The sequence below is a fragment of the Schistocerca serialis genome, chromosome 9 (genome assembly GCF_023864345.2).
Source record: "Schistocerca serialis cubense isolate TAMUIC-IGC-003099 chromosome 9, iqSchSeri2.2, whole genome shotgun sequence".
NCBI lineage: Eukaryota > Metazoa > Arthropoda > Insecta > Orthoptera > Acrididae > Schistocerca > Schistocerca serialis.
The window spans coordinates 219,926,226-219,946,164 of NC_064646.1; the positions used below are offsets into that span (position 1 = coordinate 219,926,226).

The 19,939-nt window shown below is 44.5% G+C and overlaps 1 protein-coding gene across 1 annotated transcript in view; it reads left to right on the forward strand.

The window, feature by feature from the left end:
• Positions 1 to 2,756: 2,756 nt before the first annotated feature.
• Positions 2,757 to 19,939, forward strand: part of LOC126419501 (Krueppel-like factor 8) — a 33,699-nt gene continuing 16,516 nt past the window's right edge. Inside the window, exons 1-2 of the mRNA XM_050086692.1 lie at positions 2,757 to 2,779; positions 7,765 to 7,904. Of these exons, the coding sequence (XP_049942649.1) occupies positions 2,757 to 2,779; positions 7,765 to 7,904 (163 nt within the window). The remainder of the gene's footprint in view (positions 2,780 to 7,764; positions 7,905 to 19,939) is intronic.

The window sequence follows — 19,939 nt, forward strand, 5'->3', positions numbered from 1 at the left end:
GTCGGGCAGCTGACACCAGGAATCCGCTACTTGGGTATGCGCGAAGCGCTGGCGCAGCGTACGCCATGCGAATGCCAACTTCTCTACAATAAACTCCACGCCGGGAACAGACTGTCCTATCTGTTCCTGCTGAATTCGCCGGCGCCATATATCTCACGAGGTAACGCTCTGACAATACAAAGTTCTCCACTATCCGCCCAGCCAACGTCACATGTGAAATTGAGTCTTTAGCGAAGCGGTCCAGAAATTTCCATTTGACCCTTCTATCGTCAGGAACTTCCCTGCCCCCTCAAGTGGAGATAGTCTTACTGGGGTTTACTGGTTCGCTTATCTCTAAGATTTTTAGCGTTTCACAGTTCACTATTCTTGTAAGACTTAAATGGCATGTGGAATGTAGTCGCAGCAAATCAGGTAATGTTGCGGGGATTATATTAGGAAATGAGACAGTGAAAGTATTAGATTAACTCTGCTATTTACACAGCAAAATAATGGATGCTGGCTGAAGTAGAAAAAATGGTTCAAATGGCTCTGAGCACTATGGGACTCAACTCCTGTGGTCATAAGTCCCCTAGAACTTAGAACTACTTAAAGCTAACTAACCTAAGGACATCACACACATCCATGCCCGAGGCATGATTCGAACCTGCGACCGTAGCGGTCGCGCGGTTCCAGACTGTAGCGCCTAGAACCGCTCGGCCACACCGCTCGGCCACACCGCCCGGCGGCTGAAGTAGAGAGGATATATATAAAACAAAGATTGGCAATAGCACGAAAAGAGTTACCGTATTACCGTATTCGAAAATAAATGTAAATATGAGGAAATGTTCTCTGAAAGTTTTGTGTAGCGTAAGTGGAATGTGTTGAGAAGGGAGTAGAGGCTTTTGAAATGTGGTGCTACTGATAATTAGACGAATGGAGCGTATAACTGATTAAGAGGTGCTGAATGTAATTGGAGAGAAAAACTTATCATAACACGACTGAAAGAAAGAATTACTTGACAGAATATATCCTGAGGCGTCAATGAACCAAAATGAGTGCTGTGAGCTGGTTCAGGTAGATGTGGGTTGCAGTAGTTAGGCAGAGGTGAAGAGGCCTGCACGTATATAGTAGTGTGGAGAGCTGCATCAAACCAGTCTTCGGACTGAACAAGACAACAGCGTGGCATTCGATGTATGAAGGTGACTCCTAAACACAACGGCGGTATTGGCGAGCCAGTAACCAAGCTCAATTTTGGAAGCTCTTAGCGTTCTCTCTACGGAAAGCTTCGACACACAGATTGGACCTGACTTTCCCAGACGACCCTAGTTCAAAAAGAGTCGTCTTCTTCCAGATGCCGCGTGATTCCTTCATTCTGTTCTAAAGCCAAAAGGAAACCTGGACAATTCTAAATCTACTCCAAGCACATTACTTATGCAAAATTCGCGGAACTGGAGAAATTGGCAGTAGCATGCTATATAACAGAGAAACTATTGCAAAATAATATCAGTGATCACTACATTTACAAGGGTCTCATGTCCGGCATATACTTCGTGTGCCACAGTGAATGTTGCATTTTTAGACAACTTCTTTTGCAGTAAATCCAGTGCGTCTTTTTCCTTCTTCGGAGAGGAAAGTAAAATGAACTGGGAGACACTTTACTTACTGTTCCATCTTTCCCCCAAGGGGCTCAGCTCATCGTATAGCTGATTTCATCGCCAGAATCGCGCAGATCTTGGACGGTTGAATTTATAGACTCTTATGCGTAACTGTCCCAATGATTGAGTGAAATAAGATTATTGATACCCGAGTCCTCCACTCCCGAAAGTAACACTTGAACTTCCAGTTCTGATTTAGATAGTAGCTGGTGAAGTTTTCAGATCGTTCTTGGTTTTGTAATAATTTTAATGCACTTGTTTTACCGAACCTTTTGTGCTGTTTGCTTAATACGCACCTCTTTTCATTCCTTTATAGTGATACAGTGATGGAACTCGTGCTTGAGTCGCAGTGAAATGACACTGCACAGGACAGCGCTCTCCTGTCGTACCGGCTTGTGCATTCCGAATGTCGAGCGACAAGTTTTCTTGACATGGTTTCGTCTTTCTATCTTCTAGCATTGTTGGAACTGAACAGTTGCCCACTGACCTCGCCTTCAACGACATTCATGACGGGTAACAAGATAAAATTAACAATTTTCAGGACGCTACAACGACTCTCAGTGCCATACATTTGTATTCGCAGCTTATGTAGTAGTGCAGCAAACTTTCCATGTCACTGAATATATTACGTCAGATTAAAGATGTAGATACCGGTGGAGGATGCGTAGCGTACAACTTGCTGCAGAGGCTAAAGTGTTGTCGGAGAAATATTCAGCTATTTCATAGCAGTTTGCGTTGCCAGGTACAATTTCACGGCCGGATAAGAAGCAGGCGCGCGACTTGCCGCAAAATGTGGAGCGCCGTACATAACTTGAAACGGTTGCCGCTAGTCGCACTTATGAATCATGAGTCTGCAGAGGCAGAGCCAGTGCTAGGAACACCTCCGCTCTCTCTCTCTCTCTCGTTAGTGCGCGCGCCAACACACACACACACACACACACACACACACACACACACACACACACACACAGAGAGAGAGAGAGAGAGAGAGAGAGAGAGCCCCTCCACCCGGTGCCCATGGCCATTATTTATACGTGTGCCTCCACGCTATCGATCTCAGCCCGTCCCAGTGGCGCTTGGAACGCCTGCGCTATCGATAGTCCTGCAGGTTTAGAATTCGCCATGCTCGCCGCCGAAGCCACACTGTAAGTACTCCGCCCCTCCGATAATGACTTCTTGTTGTTAACTGCTGCTGTTGCTGCTGGAGAGTGCCAACCGATAGTTCGTGCTCGCCTTTCACTACCACGTCGCATTCTTCTCCATAATCCATGTGGCCTCGTCCACACGATAATGATACACCTGTGTTCTCGCAGATGACGATCATTCTGAAGTTTGTCTGGTCGTCTGAGGTGCGCCTCTAGTAACTATGATGAAGCTTAGCCCTATTCCGTTCCATTGTTTCGCTGATCGACCACATAGTTGACAGGATGAGTGGACCTTTAGGGGCTTCATAATTTGCTGTTTTGAGTTAGAATTCAGGCTTTGCGACGACGTACTTAATGTGTGTGTGAAATCTTATGGGACTTAAGTGCTGAGGTCATCAGTCCCTAACCTTACACACTACTTAACCTAAATTATCCTAAGGACAAACACACACATCCATGCCCGGGGGAGGACTCGAACCTCCGCCGAGACCAGCCGCACAATCCACGACTGCAGCGCCCCAGACCGCTCGGCTAATCCCGCGCGGCTGTAGTTAATTATTTATTGTGCAGTAACTACGAGGACATGTCACGCATGTAAAAAGACGATGTAGTTAACGATTTATTGTGCAATAACTATGAGGACATGCCACGCAACTAAGAAGATGTAGCACAAACTATCAGTCGACAAGCAATCCGTGTAAGTTACATTTGTATTACTTGCCAAAAGCACCTTTACCGTTTGCCAGAAGATAGCGCAGTCACGTTTTTTGACCGACAATGAGGGAGGGAGATAGCAACAGCGTACGTGTCGATATTCTCCGACACGCGCTGCTGTCAGAGAAGTATCACTGCTAAATTTTGAAATCCAGTCGAAAAACAGACATGAATTTGTTCGCAGAATTAATTCATTTTTAATGTTCACGCTTAACATAATGCCCAATAGTAGTTTTTCTATGTCGTCAGTTCATTGTTTATTCGAGGCCAATCATTTCCACTTTAGCGGCGATGGCTGAATCTCGGATATCTCGAGATTGTATCGTTCCTTCCCTTTTTTGCAAACCACAGACCTTACAAAATTTTGGAATGTTGCATGCGTATTCCACTGCCTTCTCCCTCGACACTGTCACTCGTATTTTACTTCCAACATCAGAAAATTTCACGGCGTTTGTAACAAATCATTAGGCCTGTTGCGCGAAGATGTCCGCGAGGTACCAGAGTGCAGCATCCATTACGTGAGAGTGCAACGTCGCTACACGAATGCGTACTGCTGTGAGTAACGTACTTCTCGCTACCGCTGATGAAATAATTTATTGTGGCGAGTTATACGTCGAGGTGATCAATCCATCTGCGTCTGATCAAATGGAAAACATCTTGCCATTGTTACAGTTCTTTCCATTTCCATTCCGGTCTATTAGGCCAATATCAGTAGTATCACACATGATATTATGTCGTATTTGGTATATTTATGTGGGGAAGTGGAAAGAAACGAAGTATGATGCAGCCCAGAAGAAAATAATGTCTCAGAGTAATGCTACTGGTCGGTGAAGTCGCCGAAGAGCAGTTAACCCCTTTTATGTGGCAAAACAAGGCAAGAGTGGTTTGTAGCAGTAGTCTCGTTGTTTATATTTGTGCATGTTCCATCAATATTTTGCGTAATGTTTTACTATTACGCATAACAAGCGTCATAGCAGTGGACCTTTCCTTTCAGTGTCTCCGGAATGCACAGCATCACTTACTACCCTATGTGTACAACGTACACTACAATATCTTTGCAAGAGGAGCCCACCAGTGCCTTGAATAGCACAACAGTTATACTTTGACCAGTACTTTCAATTCACGATACTCCTCTAACACTATCACTGTGACAACATTCATTCACACTGTAATGTGTCTGTATAAACCACTGATGGCTATAATTCTGATGCTTCATTTTTTCTTAAAATTCTAATGGATTATGACTGCCCAGAAAAATGTTGTCAGTTTCGTACATGTTAAAACAAATTCCATAGCCAGGACAATTTTTCTCAGAATGAAACAGAGGCTAGAAGTTTTCCCAAAGTTGGTGTTTCTTTCTGTTTGTGATCTCCAGTCATAAAAAAATTAGAGAAAAAACGGTAGAATCGTAACCAAACATGCTACCCAGGGCTAAAGAATGATTTTAAATTTGAGAAATTATATCACAGTTACTAACTTGACATGAGGTAACCTTCCCATCAGTGACTCAGTTACAAGATTAACAGGATTAAATGAAACAGTGGAGACGTTATTTTATCAAGAACACTGAACATATTAATCATCTTTCTCGTTCTCATCAGTTGTTGGAGTTACAGCGTAAATGAGTTGGTCGTCAGTTAATCTGCTTCTGTTGTGCAGTGAGCATCAGCTGTACTGGTCTACTCACGTACGTCACTTATCTCAGCGTCCGCTTACGTGTTTCCGGTGTTTGTTTACCTACGCAGGTCGCTGTTACAGTCTGGATTGGAGCTGTCGATGATGATGGTGGTGATGTTTGGTTTATGGGGCGCTCAACTGCGCGGTCATCAGCGCCCGTACAAAGTCCCAATTTTTACACAGTCCATTTTCTTTTCACAATCCAATCTAGTCACTCTCACATATGATGATGATGAAATGATGAGGACAACACAAACACCCAGTCCCCTTGGAAGAGAAAATCCCCAACCCGTCCGGGACTCGAATCCGGGAACCCGTGATCCAGAGGCAGCAGGAGCTGTCCATGGCTCATCGTCTGAGATGTGGATCAGTAGACGCTAGACCGTTGCTAGGTGAGATAATTCTATCATTTTTTGTGTGAAATAACTTGTTCTTAACTTGTTATTGTTCGCACATTTTTTTTTTTTTATGAATTAGTGACAGTGTTCATCTCCAGTAGTGCTGGTCCTGCAAGTTTCGCAGGAGAACTTCTGTAAAGTTTGGAAGGTAGGAGACGAGGTACTGGCGAAAGTAAAATTGTGAGGACGCGTCGTGAGGCGTGCTTGGGTAGCTCAGTTGGTAGAGCACTTGCCCGCGAAAGGCAAAGGTCCCGAATTCGAGTCTCGGTCCAGTACACAGTTTTAATCTGCCAGGTAGTTTCAGTGTTAGTCTTACATATTACAGTTTGTAAAACTAAATTCTGGCACCAAATAAACGTAAACAGGTGACGTTGTCTTTAAAGCGGACGTTTAGCTAAGTGACGTAAGTGAGTAGATCAGTACAGCTGATGCTCATTGCACAACAGAAGCACAATTAACTGACGACCAACTCATTTACGCTGTAACTCGAACAACTGATGAGAATGAGAAAGATGATGACGGCAACGAAGACAATGAATCTGCGGTTCGAGTATCACATGCAGATGCAAAAAATGCGTTTGACATACCCCTTCAGTACATCGAACAAAGCCCTAGGTCCACCCCAATAGTCTGGAAGTTAAGAAGTGGCGGAAAATAGCGGCAAAATCAATATTATCGTCTGCTAAACAAAAGAACATTACAGATTTTTTTGTCCTTCTTAATACCAGAACCTTTTTTTACCATGTGATTTCTCATGTTTTAAACAGTTGAGCGCAAATCAGCTGCGTGTCAGTGAAGTACTGTAATAACGTATGTACAGATGTTAAACTTTCACTCACAGTAACAACATATTTTGCCAGCGCCGTTGGCGCAGTGATAACACCAGTTCCCGTCAGATCGCGGAAATTACGAGCTGTCGGGCTTGGCTAGTACTAGGAAGGGTGACAGTCCGACTGTCGAACGCTGTTGCCAAGTGGGGTGCACTCAGTCCTTGTGACGCCAATTGGGGAGTTGCTTGACTGGTGACGCCAATTGGGGAGCTGTTTGACTGAGAAGTAGCGGCTACGGTCACGAAAACTGCCAACGGCCGGGAGAGCGGTGTGCTGACCAGATGCCCGTCTAATCAGCATTTAGTAACGCCTATCGTCTGAGGATGATACGGCGGTCGGTCGGTCGGTACCGTCGTGCGTTTCGAGGCCTGTTCGGACGGAGTTAGAAATGTTTTCTGTACGATACAGAGGTGTTTTAAAGTACGTGCGCTACTGTACGTTACACTTTCGTGTAAGATTACTTACTGTGTGCATGTGTTCGTTTTGTTACTATTTTAACATGGAACAATATTTTAGACCGTATTCCCAGGTGAAATTAAATTTGTACTGTACTGTATTGTGATGTTGTGGGTCAACGGAAGCGTTCCTCTGATAATCCGACCTTTTTGCGTTTCGACCATACTAGCAGTCCCGTAGAGGACGGATTAGAGAGGTCTCACTGTATTTTTCACCAGTTCTATTTGCAAGACATTTTATAGATAGTATCCACATGTACCTTCTTTGACTGCACCTGCAAAAGTATGTCATTTTACGACACACAGTTCAGGATATACGACGTAATAAACAGTGAGTCGCATGAGAAACTAGCTGTCCCTGAAAACGGAGCGCAGATTAACCACACTATACTAGTATCCAGTGTTTGATACTGAGAGCACTTTGCGATTTTCAAGAAACTTTAAACATGCACCTTTTCTAAACTTAATGTTTCTTCCATACGTAACGTCAAATATGTAACGCATTAACTCATTCGCAATATGATCAGACGTTTGAAGCCGTCTTGTACGTGAGAGTTTGATTAGTTAAAGAATATGGGTGTGTAGTGGCAACAACAGAACAGACGTCTGAGCAGGGACTCTGCTTGCGTTCCAGATGCGTCACCTCCGCGCGGCAGCGAGTCTGCGGGCGTGGCGAACGGCGCCGTGGCGTCGGCGGCGACGACGACGGCGCTGCCGCGGCCGCAGCAGCCGCCCCCGCCTCCGCCCCCGGCGCCGCAGCGGCTGAAGGAGTCGTCGCTGGCGTTCCACCTGCCGCCGCGCATTGCCGCCTCGTCGGCGCCGTCGCCGTCCCCCGCGTCGGCGGCGTCGCGGCAGCACAACGGGCGCGCCGCCTCCGGGTCGCCGCCCGCGCTGCAGCAGACGCCGGCCGCCGCCGCAGCCGCCTCCATCGCCTCCGGAGACTACGGCGACAGCCTCCGCCGCCGCAAGGTCCACCGCTGCGACGTCGCCGGCTGCGACAAAGTCTACACCAAGAGCTCCCACCTCAAGGCGCACAAGCGCACGCATACAGGTACCACACCACTCCTTCTCTGCCACTTTCAAGCGCTAATGCCGAGCGAGGTGGTGGGGCTATCATTCGGGAGGACAACGCTTTAAATCCCCTACCGACCAGTGAGATGTAGGTTTTTCGTGATTTCCTTACATCGCTTAAGGAAAATGCAGGGATAACTCCTTTCAAAGTGCACAATCGATTTCCTACCCCATCCTTCACTGGTCTGCTCAGTCTCCAATGACCTCTTGTAGACGAGACGTTAAACAATAATCTACCTTCATGTTTCATGCGCCAATCGTTTGCTGACTTGAGTAGCGGTATCGATGGAAGTCGAATGGCCCTGTTCGCTACCGACCGCATCCTCAAACGTGTCAACTAGTAGATGACATTACGTTCAGTATGTCTGCGTTCCCATAAACGAAAGCAAGTGAAACACACGGAGTTATAAAGATCACTGAAATGTTATATGTAATTGAGTTTGAAATGGTTTAAATTTATTAGTATGGTTACTGATTCCATAACTTTAGATTTGCAGAAGGCTTTTTGACACCATTCTTCACAAGCGACTTTTAACCAAATTGCGTGCCTGCGGAGTATCGACTCAGTTGTGCGACTGGATTCGTGATTTCCTAATCATCGACTGATGCAGAAGTGATATCCGACGTTCCCCAACAAAGTGTTACAAACCCTCTGCTGTTCCTGATCTACATAAACGATTTAGGAGACTATCTGAGCAGCCCTCTTCGATTGTTTGCAGATGATGCTGTCGTTTAGTAGCATAAATGTGTCTCGAACCAGGGTCGCCTGGGCGGAGGTCTCGCTCGCTTGCCACTCGGCTACTCGCTCACTTGGCACAATAGTGAAACTTTTCTGTATATAAAGATCTGCCGAAACTTTAACAGGCAATATTTCAAAAACGAAATCGCATTGGTACCTACAACTTTAGGGTGTGATAGGTGCCTACCCACACTATAAGCAGACAAAGTGGGAGCTCATAACTCGATGCACCTCCCAGAAGGTCCCCTCGTGAGAGGAATGCGCTAAATTTCGGTTACGGGACAAACACACAAATCTGAAGGCCGTAAATTCAACTAAATACTTATGGATTGCAGTTTGTAGATAATATTACGGGCAAAGAAAATCAAGGCCCGTGATTTATTGGCAGAACACATAGAAAATGCAACAGGTCTACTAAACAGACTGCTAGACTACGCCTGTCCGTCCTCTTCTGGAATATTCCTGTGCGGTGTGGGATCCGCATCAGGTAAGGATTGACGGACGACATCGAAAAAGTTGAAGTAAGGGCGGTTAGTTTTGTACTATCGCAAAGCAGGGGCGAAAACGCCACGGGTATGATAGGCGATTTGGAGTACCAGTCTTTAAAACAAAGGTGTTTGTCGTTGCAGTAGCATCTGCTCATGAAATTTCAGTCACCAACTTTCTCCTCGGAGTGTGAAAATATGTTGTTCCCTCCCGCCTACACAGAGAGAAATGATCATTATAATAAAATGAGAGAAAGATTTACATTTTTTTGTTTGCATCCAGTAATATTTTTCTCTTATGCTTTTGACGGATAATGATTGCAGTGTAAGTTATAATGACAACAATGGTATTTTTATATGATATAATTACAGTTTAACAATTTTCGGAATTTTTTCCTTTACTTGTGCTGTGAAACCTTGCTTCTTTTCGAATTTCGTGATTTTAGGTCAACGTTAAGAACCCTATAGGTTTTGATGAGTAAGATTGCGGGTATCAAAACTATGTGTCGTAAATGGACATGTATTTTAATTGCAGTGACTTACAAGCCTAAATTTTTATATAACTAGTGGACCTTAGTATGTGACATTGATTTTAACTTGATACATCCACCCGCTCCTGAGAAAAAGGCTTCCTTACAGTTGGACAGACGGTCGGTCGGACAGACGCTCGGACGGGCGGAGGGACAACAAAGCGATCGTATAAGTCTGACAGTACTCTGATACGTGGTTCTGAGTAGACAAGACAGGTTGCTGACGCAACTGCTTGCATCTGAAGATGCTCCAGAGTAATCGAAACATGTAATGTAATGAAAAATGTTCAACTCAGACAGAACAATAAATGAGAATTATCTCGATCATTCAAGTGTTATGGTTTTACCAATTGAGTTACGGAACCCTAAAATTGTAAAGCTGTCATCAGTCCGAAAATCGGTTTGAATGCGCCAACACTGTACTTGGCGTAGTCCTGTGGCTGTATGCTGATGCCTTCCTGTGTTTTTTGAACTAGCTTACCCAGCTAGGCACAGTGGGATCTGCAGTTTTAGGTGAATTCCGAACCACGATGCAGCTAGTAGTTTTCACGTCAAAAGATATTACCAGAGGTGAAAAAGTGAAAACTGACACATAAAAATCCTAGAAATGACTGAGTATCGAACCCGAGACGTTTAGACCGTGAGACGTTTCTGGACTCTTTATTGTGTAGCATAGCAGTTGATCCTCTTGCAGCTATCGAGCCGTGGGTTAACCTTGGTGCCCTGCATTACTTCATGCTTGTCTCTCACAGTTCCTTCGGTAAGCCGAGTGGTTTTGGGCGCCATGTCACGGATTGCGCGGCCCCTCCCGCCGGAGGTCCAAGTCCTCCCTCGGGCGTGGGTGTGTGTCTTGTTCTTAGCATAAGTTAGTTTCAGTAGGGTGTAAGTCTAGGGACCGATGATCGCAGCAGTTTGATCCCTTAGGAACTCACACACGTCTATTTCCTTCGGTAAGCTGCGCCTTTGGGCCCATCGTTTCCCAGGCGCGTTTGGTCCGCCGTAAGTATCTGACTCTACCTGTATGTCGACGCGACACTCAATGTTATGCATGTACCACCTTTCTCCTCGAGCGTCTCTTCACGGCATTTCATGTGGGAACGGGCATATTTTACAGAGGACTGTACTGAAGGAATCTGTCGTGTCAGGCTGAGCTATATTTTCAGTGATTCAGAAGTAACACTTGAAACACTCAGGAATGGAAACTTCCTATGCTATAGTATTTTAATAGAGCGTACCCGCTGTATTTTATTACTTTTACTTTATTACTCTACTACTTTATTACTCTACTACTTTATTACAACTTGTTCAAAAATGCTATCGCCATGTCGATGTAGGAGGACAATATGTTACTAATAAAAATAGTGTCTACATTCAACTTTAATAGAAGCTCGAGCATTTAAAACGCGTACTAGTAATTCCTAACTAGTTTATACTTCGGTGTATAGTCAACAAAGTGTACGATAATCAGTGGAAGAAGGTCTTGTAACTCCGGTGACTGTGCAACAGCGCTTCACGATCTATCCAGTGCCGAGTATTAATTTCACGAGGCACTGCATCACTCTCCGTAAGGAGTGTGCAAGGACTCTGTCGTGTTACTCGTACACTTACACTATTCTGAAAATACTTCGCACAGTAGCGCTGCGCGCACCTTCTCAACTGATGTGCGCTATCGAGCTGCCGACATGCTACGCGCAGCTATTTCAGATATCTACACCTCTTGGACCTTAGCGAATACTACTCGTAGTAAAACGTGTTAGTGATTTCCGGTCGTTTGCCAGGTTTTCTCAAAATAGAACGCATCGTAAAAATATTTCACGAAGAGACTTGAAGAGACCTAATTGTGGCACAATGTAAAATAATTTCAGGAGAAACTATTTTACGAAGTTTCCTGTCAGTTCCAGTCATGTTAACAGGAATTTTATTTTGGAGTGAACGCAACTCAAGGTAATTAAATGGTGTGCTTAAGAAGTTCTGAATTATCGCCAGATGACGTTTCTGCGTTTGGTTTCTATCCGATTTTGGTGTTGTCTGGACTCATTTTATTCACATAATGTACGGTTCAGAGGCGCATTTTCAGTCAAATTGTCAGAGCAGTCACTAGAATCAACTAGGAGAAAGTGTCTCTTCGCATGTGGCATTAATAATAAGCATCGCCGTTGCGCATAAGCCCATTTCCGTGGCTGATAGTGGTCAACGTGGTTGACTGTCTTGCGAAGGGCCCAACTTATACTTTCGGTACTGCCAGGGATTCTTCCATCGTGTGAGGACTGGAACGAGGTGCACATATTCTCGTGATGCCAGCTGAGGAGCTGTCTGGCCGAGCGTTAACGGCTCCGTGTCACGAAGACTGGCAACGGCCGTGAGAGCGGTGTGCTGACCACAGGGGCCTACAGGGTCTGTGGACAGAGTTCAAAACGTAAAATGTAAATATGTTCCTCCCGGAGCTATGTTCAGTTACGGGAAACTGAATCACTCTCACTACGAAAGAAGGGCTGCACTCCTCGTGGAAATGAGAAAAAAAATATAAAGCATGTCGCGACTGTTCGTTAAAAGTTTTAAGATAATTTTTTGTTGCGAGCTTATCAGGGCGGAAACTGTTACTTCTTCTAAGTGCGTCGCTGGCTCACAAGTGGACCGTAGGAACTTCCCCTCACCGGTTTGATTCATACTGTCAGGGCCTGTAGGGCACGAATATGACTTCAGCATAAGTAAACAGAAAGATACAACTTGCAACAGTTATCGAGAAAATGGAGTTTGAAAATTTTAGTCGTATTTGTTTGCTTTGTATGGTTGCCTAGAACGTATTCAAGGAGTCCGCAGGTGAGCGAGTAACTGCTCAGTTTCAAAAGTGTGAAGTCTTTGTATCGAATCTACCTGCAGGCACGTCCTTTTTTTATTCCCAAGTGCTTCTAACAACAGATTTATTACGACTCTGCAGATTATCAGTATTTAATGATTCTTTTATTATTATCGTAAACTTTGGCCTGGGATAAGGAGGAAAAAAGTTTCGTCGGGAGGTTGGAAGTAAAAAAGGACACACAAGAACTTTCAAATTAATCTCTGTAGTTACTTTATTTATATTAGTATATCAACATTTATGCCACGCGTAGCCTATGAAGCACTGCACGAATCAGGATGATGCTGATCATAGAAACATGGGAAACAAAAGGTATTATAACATACAGCGTTTATAGCGAACACCGCATTTTTGCATATGCCTCGTTTTTTCAGTGCGTCTGTTGGAAAAAAAAACCCTGCTGTGTCTTTACGTCCATAAACGGTTCTCGATCATCCTTGAATTTCGTAGCTTCTAGCTTACGTCGCAAACTGGCAGCGAGATTTAATCAGCTGACCTCGCGTTATAAAAGTAAAAGCTTAATCGCTACGCTGCGGAACCCCCGATTATTAGAAACCATACAAATTATATGAGAACGCCTAAAATTTCCAAACACAATTTTCTCGAAAACGGCTGACAGTTGTGGCATCCTGTACAGGGTGACATTTATTGAACTATACGAAATGTAATCGTCATAACTTCTGAACGGTTCATGTTACGATGTGCAAATTGCACGGTTGGCCACGGGGCGTGATGGGAATTAATATACGCTGTATGGTTTGTTTAAGCAACGAAGCCAACTTTCAAAATAGAAATGTGTGTGAAATCTTGTGGGACTTAACTGCTAAGGTCATCAGTCCGTAAACGTACACACTACTTAACCTAAATTATCCTAAGGACTCGAACCTCCGCCGGGACCAGCCGCACAGTCCATGACTGCAGCGCCCTAGACCGCTCGGCTAATCACGCGCGGCAAGCCCACTTTCATTTGGACGGGTTTGTCAATAAGCAAATTGGCGTTTTTGGGGACTGAGAATCCGGATTTCGCGATCGAGAAGTCTTTTCGCTCCCAACTGGTTTGCTGTGTGTTGTGCATGTCACGGAATAATCGGTGCGATGTACCTTCATGACACGGTGACCACCGAACGGTACGTGTAGGTACTGGAAGATGATTTCGTCCCCAGTACCCAAAGTGACCCCGATTTCGACAAGATGTGATTCATGCAAGACTGAGGTCGACCCCATCGAAGCAGGAGAGTGTTTGATGTCCTGGAGGAGCACTTTGGGGACCGCATTCTGGCTCTGGGGTACCCAGAAACTACTGGCATAGGCCTCGATTGGGCACTATATTCTCCGGATCTGAACACATGCGACTCGCTTTTGTGGAGCTGTATTAAAGACATGTTGTGCAGAACCCCAAAACAATTGCCGAGCTGGGAACACCCATTCAGGAGGTCATCAACAGCATCGATGTTTCGACACTTTAGCGGGTCAAGCAGAATTTCGCTATCCGCCTGCGCCGTATCATCATCAGTGACGGCAGGCATATCGAACATGTCATAACCTAAATCCGAATATCTGCAATGACGTTTACATGTTGAATAAAGCGTGTGCATGCCGTAGTTTGTAACTAATTTACTTTTTTTTTTCATATACTTCAATAATTGTCACCCTCTATGTTGAAAGTCCTAGTCGTGTAGTACACGCCCTGTCGGTATAAATCAAATCGGTGAGGGAAGTTCGTACTGTCCCATTGTCCGTAGACATCAGCCTCGGCGCTCTTTGAGACATCCTGGACTGTGTAGCACCACGTCACGTAGACGAAAAAAAGGGACCAGTTGGTGTAAGAATCTTAAAACCTAGTGAGAGAGTGAGTTTCTGCGTAGTCAGCAGCAAAATCTTGCAACAAAGTTGCAAAAAAATCTTATGTATTTAAAGACTGCTGGGGACAAACGTGACAAACCGAAACTCCCTTCAACTGCTTGGCGCTTTTGTTCAGAATTTGGATGGAACCAGAGTGACATGCACAGGCTCTGTTCATCTGCGGGTTTGATAAACATGTAAGGTTTTCGTTATGTCTTATTGTCGAACCGTAAGTAGTCGCCTGCAAGAGTCTGCATAGTTTTGCTTTACTGGACCACTGCATTCCGAGAGGTCGTTGCTTTGCCAGAGGTTTCTTCGAGTGCGCCGGTAGTCTTTAAACTGTTGGCAAGCAATTGGATGAGAGAAACGTTTGAAAGCAAGCTGCTTCAGGTCGTGAGGCCTTTTATGTTCCGCCTGTCCGAGATAAAGACGCACGTGCGCCTCTTCCGAGGCGACTTACGACCGAGGCAGCAGGTGTCCGAGACGAGCGCAAGAGCGCGGCCTTGCGGCTGCCTGGTCATCTCCGACGAGGCGAGCGATTGTTTGGTAACGCGAATGCCAGAGCTTCCGATGCCCCGCCGCTCTCCGTAAAGAGGAAATACTGAGCTGATGTTAATCGCCGGAATTCCTGCTGTGTGTCGTCGCCAGGGTCCGCCATGACGAACGAGCGGGCTCTCCCTGTTTAATGTCCCGCGCTGCCTCCTACGGGCCCAATTAATCGCCAGGCCTCGCGCCGTTCATTTCCCCGAGGTTTCTTCCTGATATTACCTATCTCCATCTCGGCTGTGTCTAATTCTCTTGATGAAGATTTGTGTCTCGGCATTACACCGTTCCAGGAGCAACTGCTAGGTATGCGCCAGTACCAAGAACTTCTTGAAACCGTCCAGTTAGATGGTGACTCGTTGGATGCTCACCGTAAAAAGATCACACGAGCGTAGACAACAGATTCACGGCTTATAAAGAGGCGTTATCTCTGTTACTAACAGAAGAGTTACTCGAAGTTGGTAACGACCAAGTTTTGGAAATAAATGACCGACATGTCGTGCTAGCTGTCAATGGACTCTTTTTGAGCCAGGCAGCAACCTACATTTCAGTTTACTGCTGAAGTATGAGGATCTTTTTGTTGTACAGTGTGCTTTATGGACAATTGGGAAACTGTGGGAGGAGATTTCCCATTCCAGAATTCGTTGATAATAATCAAAGGAAACCTCCAAAAAACCCTGCTCAGAACTGGGGATTGCAACTAGTTGTAATACACCTCTGAGACTGTGATGTCCTTTGTCTCAGACACACACACACACACATACACATACACACACACACACACACACACACACATATATATATATATATATATATATATATATATATATATATATATATATATAGTGATGGGGAGGAAAGGTCAATATTTTAAACAGTGAGAGTATAAGTAATTCTGACCAAAAAATTAGGGAAGTGTGGGTATTGAAATGAACTTTAATTCTGCAAAATAGATATACACAACGTGAACGTATACGCAATACAACTGGACCGTAACGTAATTTTCTTACAAACAATGCACGGGTACATGCCATGCTTACGCTGTGCAGCCTACCACGTATTATGGTCATGCGACGTACGAAATACAACCACCCGTTGTTTGCCCAGTTGTGCCGTGTAAGCCGCATTATTTAGTGTACCGGCGACGGATCGGTTAGCTGTGTAGTGTATGGTGTTAACTGTATTCGTACAAGCGCTGCTAACAATGCCACACGTCTACAGTAATTAGGAATACGCAGATATGGTGTATGTTTATGGCTTCTGCGACGGTAGAGATATCGCTGCAAGGGAAGAATACCACAGGCGCTTTCCGACTCGACGATTTCCTGATCGCAGAGTGTTTACCAAAGCGTTTATCACTTACGCGTGCAACAGGCTCTCTTCCAAGTAGATATTTTTCGCCCGAGCGTACACGTCAACAAACTTTGCAAGAACAGGGAGAAATTATCGCAAGTGTGAAGCGAAGTCCCAGTAAGAGCATACGAAGAATGTCCCTGCGTATGAATGTTCCACAGACACGTGTATGGGAAACATTACATGCGGAAAACCTGTATCCATTTCACATACAGCGTGTCTAAAATCTCCACGTTGGGGCAATGCCCAACGACTTCAATTCTGTCACTGGGTAATTGAGAATAGTCATTTGTTTCCATACGTACCATTCACTGACGAAGCCCAGTTTTCACGACATAGAATAAACAACACACCCATTAATCATCGGTGGTCACAGGAAAATATACACGCTTCAGTGGATAGCAATTTCCAAGTTCGTTTTGCCATAAATGTTTGGTGCGACATGAACGGTAACCTTTTGATAGGTCCATTTATTACCAATAAGCAATTGACGGGAGAGAGAGGTACCCGCATTTTTGGAAAATTCATTTGTTTGGGAAAATTCATTTGTTGAACTGTTGGAAGACGTTCATTTAGCCAAACGAACTTTAATGAACTTTCAACATGACGGTGCCCCTCCACAAGTTACCTTACGTATCAGGGACCATCTCAACCTCACCTACCACAATCGATGGATTGGCCGTGGCGGTGCTGTTAACTGGCCTCCAAGATCACCTGACCTTACACCTTTAGATTTATGTTTATGGGGTTGGATGAAATCAGTGGTACACAAAGTGAAGGTAAATGCACGAGATGAACTGCTTCGTCGCATCATGGACGATGCTGAATTGATTAGAAACCAACCACAGGCAATTGAACAAGCAACACAACATGTTATCGCTAGAGCGCAAAAGTGCATTGACGTTCATGGTGGGATATTCAAACGTGTTCTGTGAACTGTACAACATATGTGCGATAAGTGTGAAAGCCGTGTGTAAAAGACGTGGTACGTCTTTCTCAACTGAATACATGTAACATGCATGTTGTAATGCATTATGTACTAAATGCAAAGTAAGTAAACATTATGTAAAATATGTAACATAACTATACTTGTCTGTAACATTGTTTTCAAGAAAGTCACGTTACGGTCCAGTTGTATTGCGTATACGTTCACGTTGTGCACATAAATTTTCCAAAATTAAAGTTCCTTTCAATACCCATACCTCCCTAACGAAGCATTTGCGGACCATGTTCATATAACATTTTTTGTTCAGAATTACTTATACTGTCACAGTGTAAAATATTGACCTTTCTTCCCCGAACACCGAACACCCTGTATATGGGGGAAGAGGGGGGGGGGCACAATTGTTACAGGGTTGGACTCATCGGAACTATTCACACCGGTCTCATGTAGTTGCAGCTTCACACAAGTTAAAATTTCAGTAACTTTATGTAAAATTTTTGAATGGGAATAGGCTCTTATATGTGTGATTCTGTGCTGCCGAATAAGTTAATAACAGAATACCACGCTTAAATGCATAAAAATTTGTTTTCTTGTTAGGTTACTAAACGAAAAAAGCTCTGCTCATTCTGATCTTTTTTCCTACCGCTTACCTTACGAGGTCATTTCATTCAGTGTCGCTCAGTGTAGTTACTTCTAGGTATATTACGGTAGATACGGTCTCCCACAATTTGTCATCAGTAGTGCAGTTGTACAGTAATGGATTTCTTTTCCTGTGTATTCGCAGTTACATTTATTTACGTCAGGGTCAACAGCCAGAGCCTCGACCATTCGTTAATCCTTTGCAGGTCGTTCTGCAAATACTGTCTTCTGGCGTTGCTAGTTTCTTATAAACAACCACATCGTCCGCGAACAGAATTAAAAAGTTTCCGACACTTTCCACTCCATCGTTTATATAATCGTGAACAGTAACGGTCGTATCACACTTCCTTGGGATACACCGGAAATTACCTTTACATCTCTTGATTTTGTTCTGTTGAGAGAAGCATTCTGAGTTCTTTCTGCAGGGAAGTCTAGAATCCAGCTGCAAATCTGTACTATACTCGGTAAGCTCGTATTATTTTTTTCACTAAGCGTCAGTGCGGGATGGTTTCAACAGCCTTCCTGGAAGTCAAGGAACGCGATATCAACCCCAGCCCCATTGTCTACGGCGCTGTGCATGTCAGGAGGAACAGAGCGAGCTGAGTTTCATAACACCCCTCTTTACGGAATCTGGGTTGATTTTTATAGAGCATATTTTCGATCTCAAAAACGTCATAATTCTTGATCATAAAATATGTTCAACAGTTCTGCAACAGATTGCTGTTAACGAGATAGGCCTACACTTGAGGTGACGAAGGTCATGAGATAGCGATATGCACATTCGCGTACGTAAGGTGTAACGGGTAGCGCACTGGCAGAGATGTCATTTGTACTCGTGTGACTCGTGTGAAAAGGTTTCCGACGTGATTATGACCGCACGATGGGAATTAAGACTTTGAACTCGGAATGGTAGTAGGAGTTAGACGCATGGGACATTTCATTTCGGAAATCGTTAGAGAATTCATTACTCTGCGATTCACATTGTCAAGAGTGTGCCGTGGATACCAAATTTCAGCCATCACCTCTCACCACGGACAATGCAGTGGCCAACGCCCGTCACTTAACGACCGTGAGAAGCGACGTTTGCGTACGGTTTTCATCGCTAACAGACAAGCAACAGTGCGTGAAATAACCGCAGAAATGAATGTGGGACATACGACGAACGTATCCGTTAGGACATTGCGGCGAAGTTGGACGTTAATGGGCCATGGCAACAGATGACCGACGCGAGTGGCTTTGCAGACAGCACAGCATCGCCTGTAGCGCCTTTCCTGGGTTCGCGACCATATCGGTTCGGTCCTAGACGACTGAAAAGTCGTGTCCAGGTCACTTTAGTCCCGAGTTCAGTTGGTAAGAACTGATGGTAAGGTTCGAGCGTGACGGAGACTTCACAAAGCTATGGACCCAAGTTGTCAACAAGACACTGTGCAAGCTGTTGGTGGCTGCATAATAATGTGGGCTGTGTTTAAATGGTATAGACTGGGTCCTCTAGTCCAAATGAACAGATTGTTGGCTGCAGATGGATATGTTCGGCCACTTGGAGGCCATTTTGATCGAATTTTTATGGATGATGATGCACCTTGTCGCTGGGGCACGGTTGTTCGGGATTGGTTTGAAGAACCTGCTCGACAATAGGGCGAATGATTCGGCCACCAAGATGGCCCGACATGAATCTCATCGAACATTTATGGCACATAACCGAGAGGTCAGTTCGTATAGAAAATCCTGCACCGGCAACATTTACACAATTATGGTCAGCTTTAGAGGCAGCATGGCTAAGTATTTCTGCAGGGGCTTCCAACGGATTGTAGAGTCCATAACATCACGAGTTGCTCCTCTATGCCGAGCAGAAGAAGGTGCGACACGATATTAGGAGGTATCCCCAGACTTTCGTCACCTCAGTCTATAATCATTTGCATATATCTTGTGTCTCTTCTTGAAAATGGGAATGACTACATTAATTTTAATAATGTTTGTTTATTTATTTACTAATTGCAATAACATTTATCATTCTGCCATGTAGGTTAATGTTCTCCTAGTATTTGAGCATCTTTTGCGTGATAATTTTTTTATTTTGTTCTAGA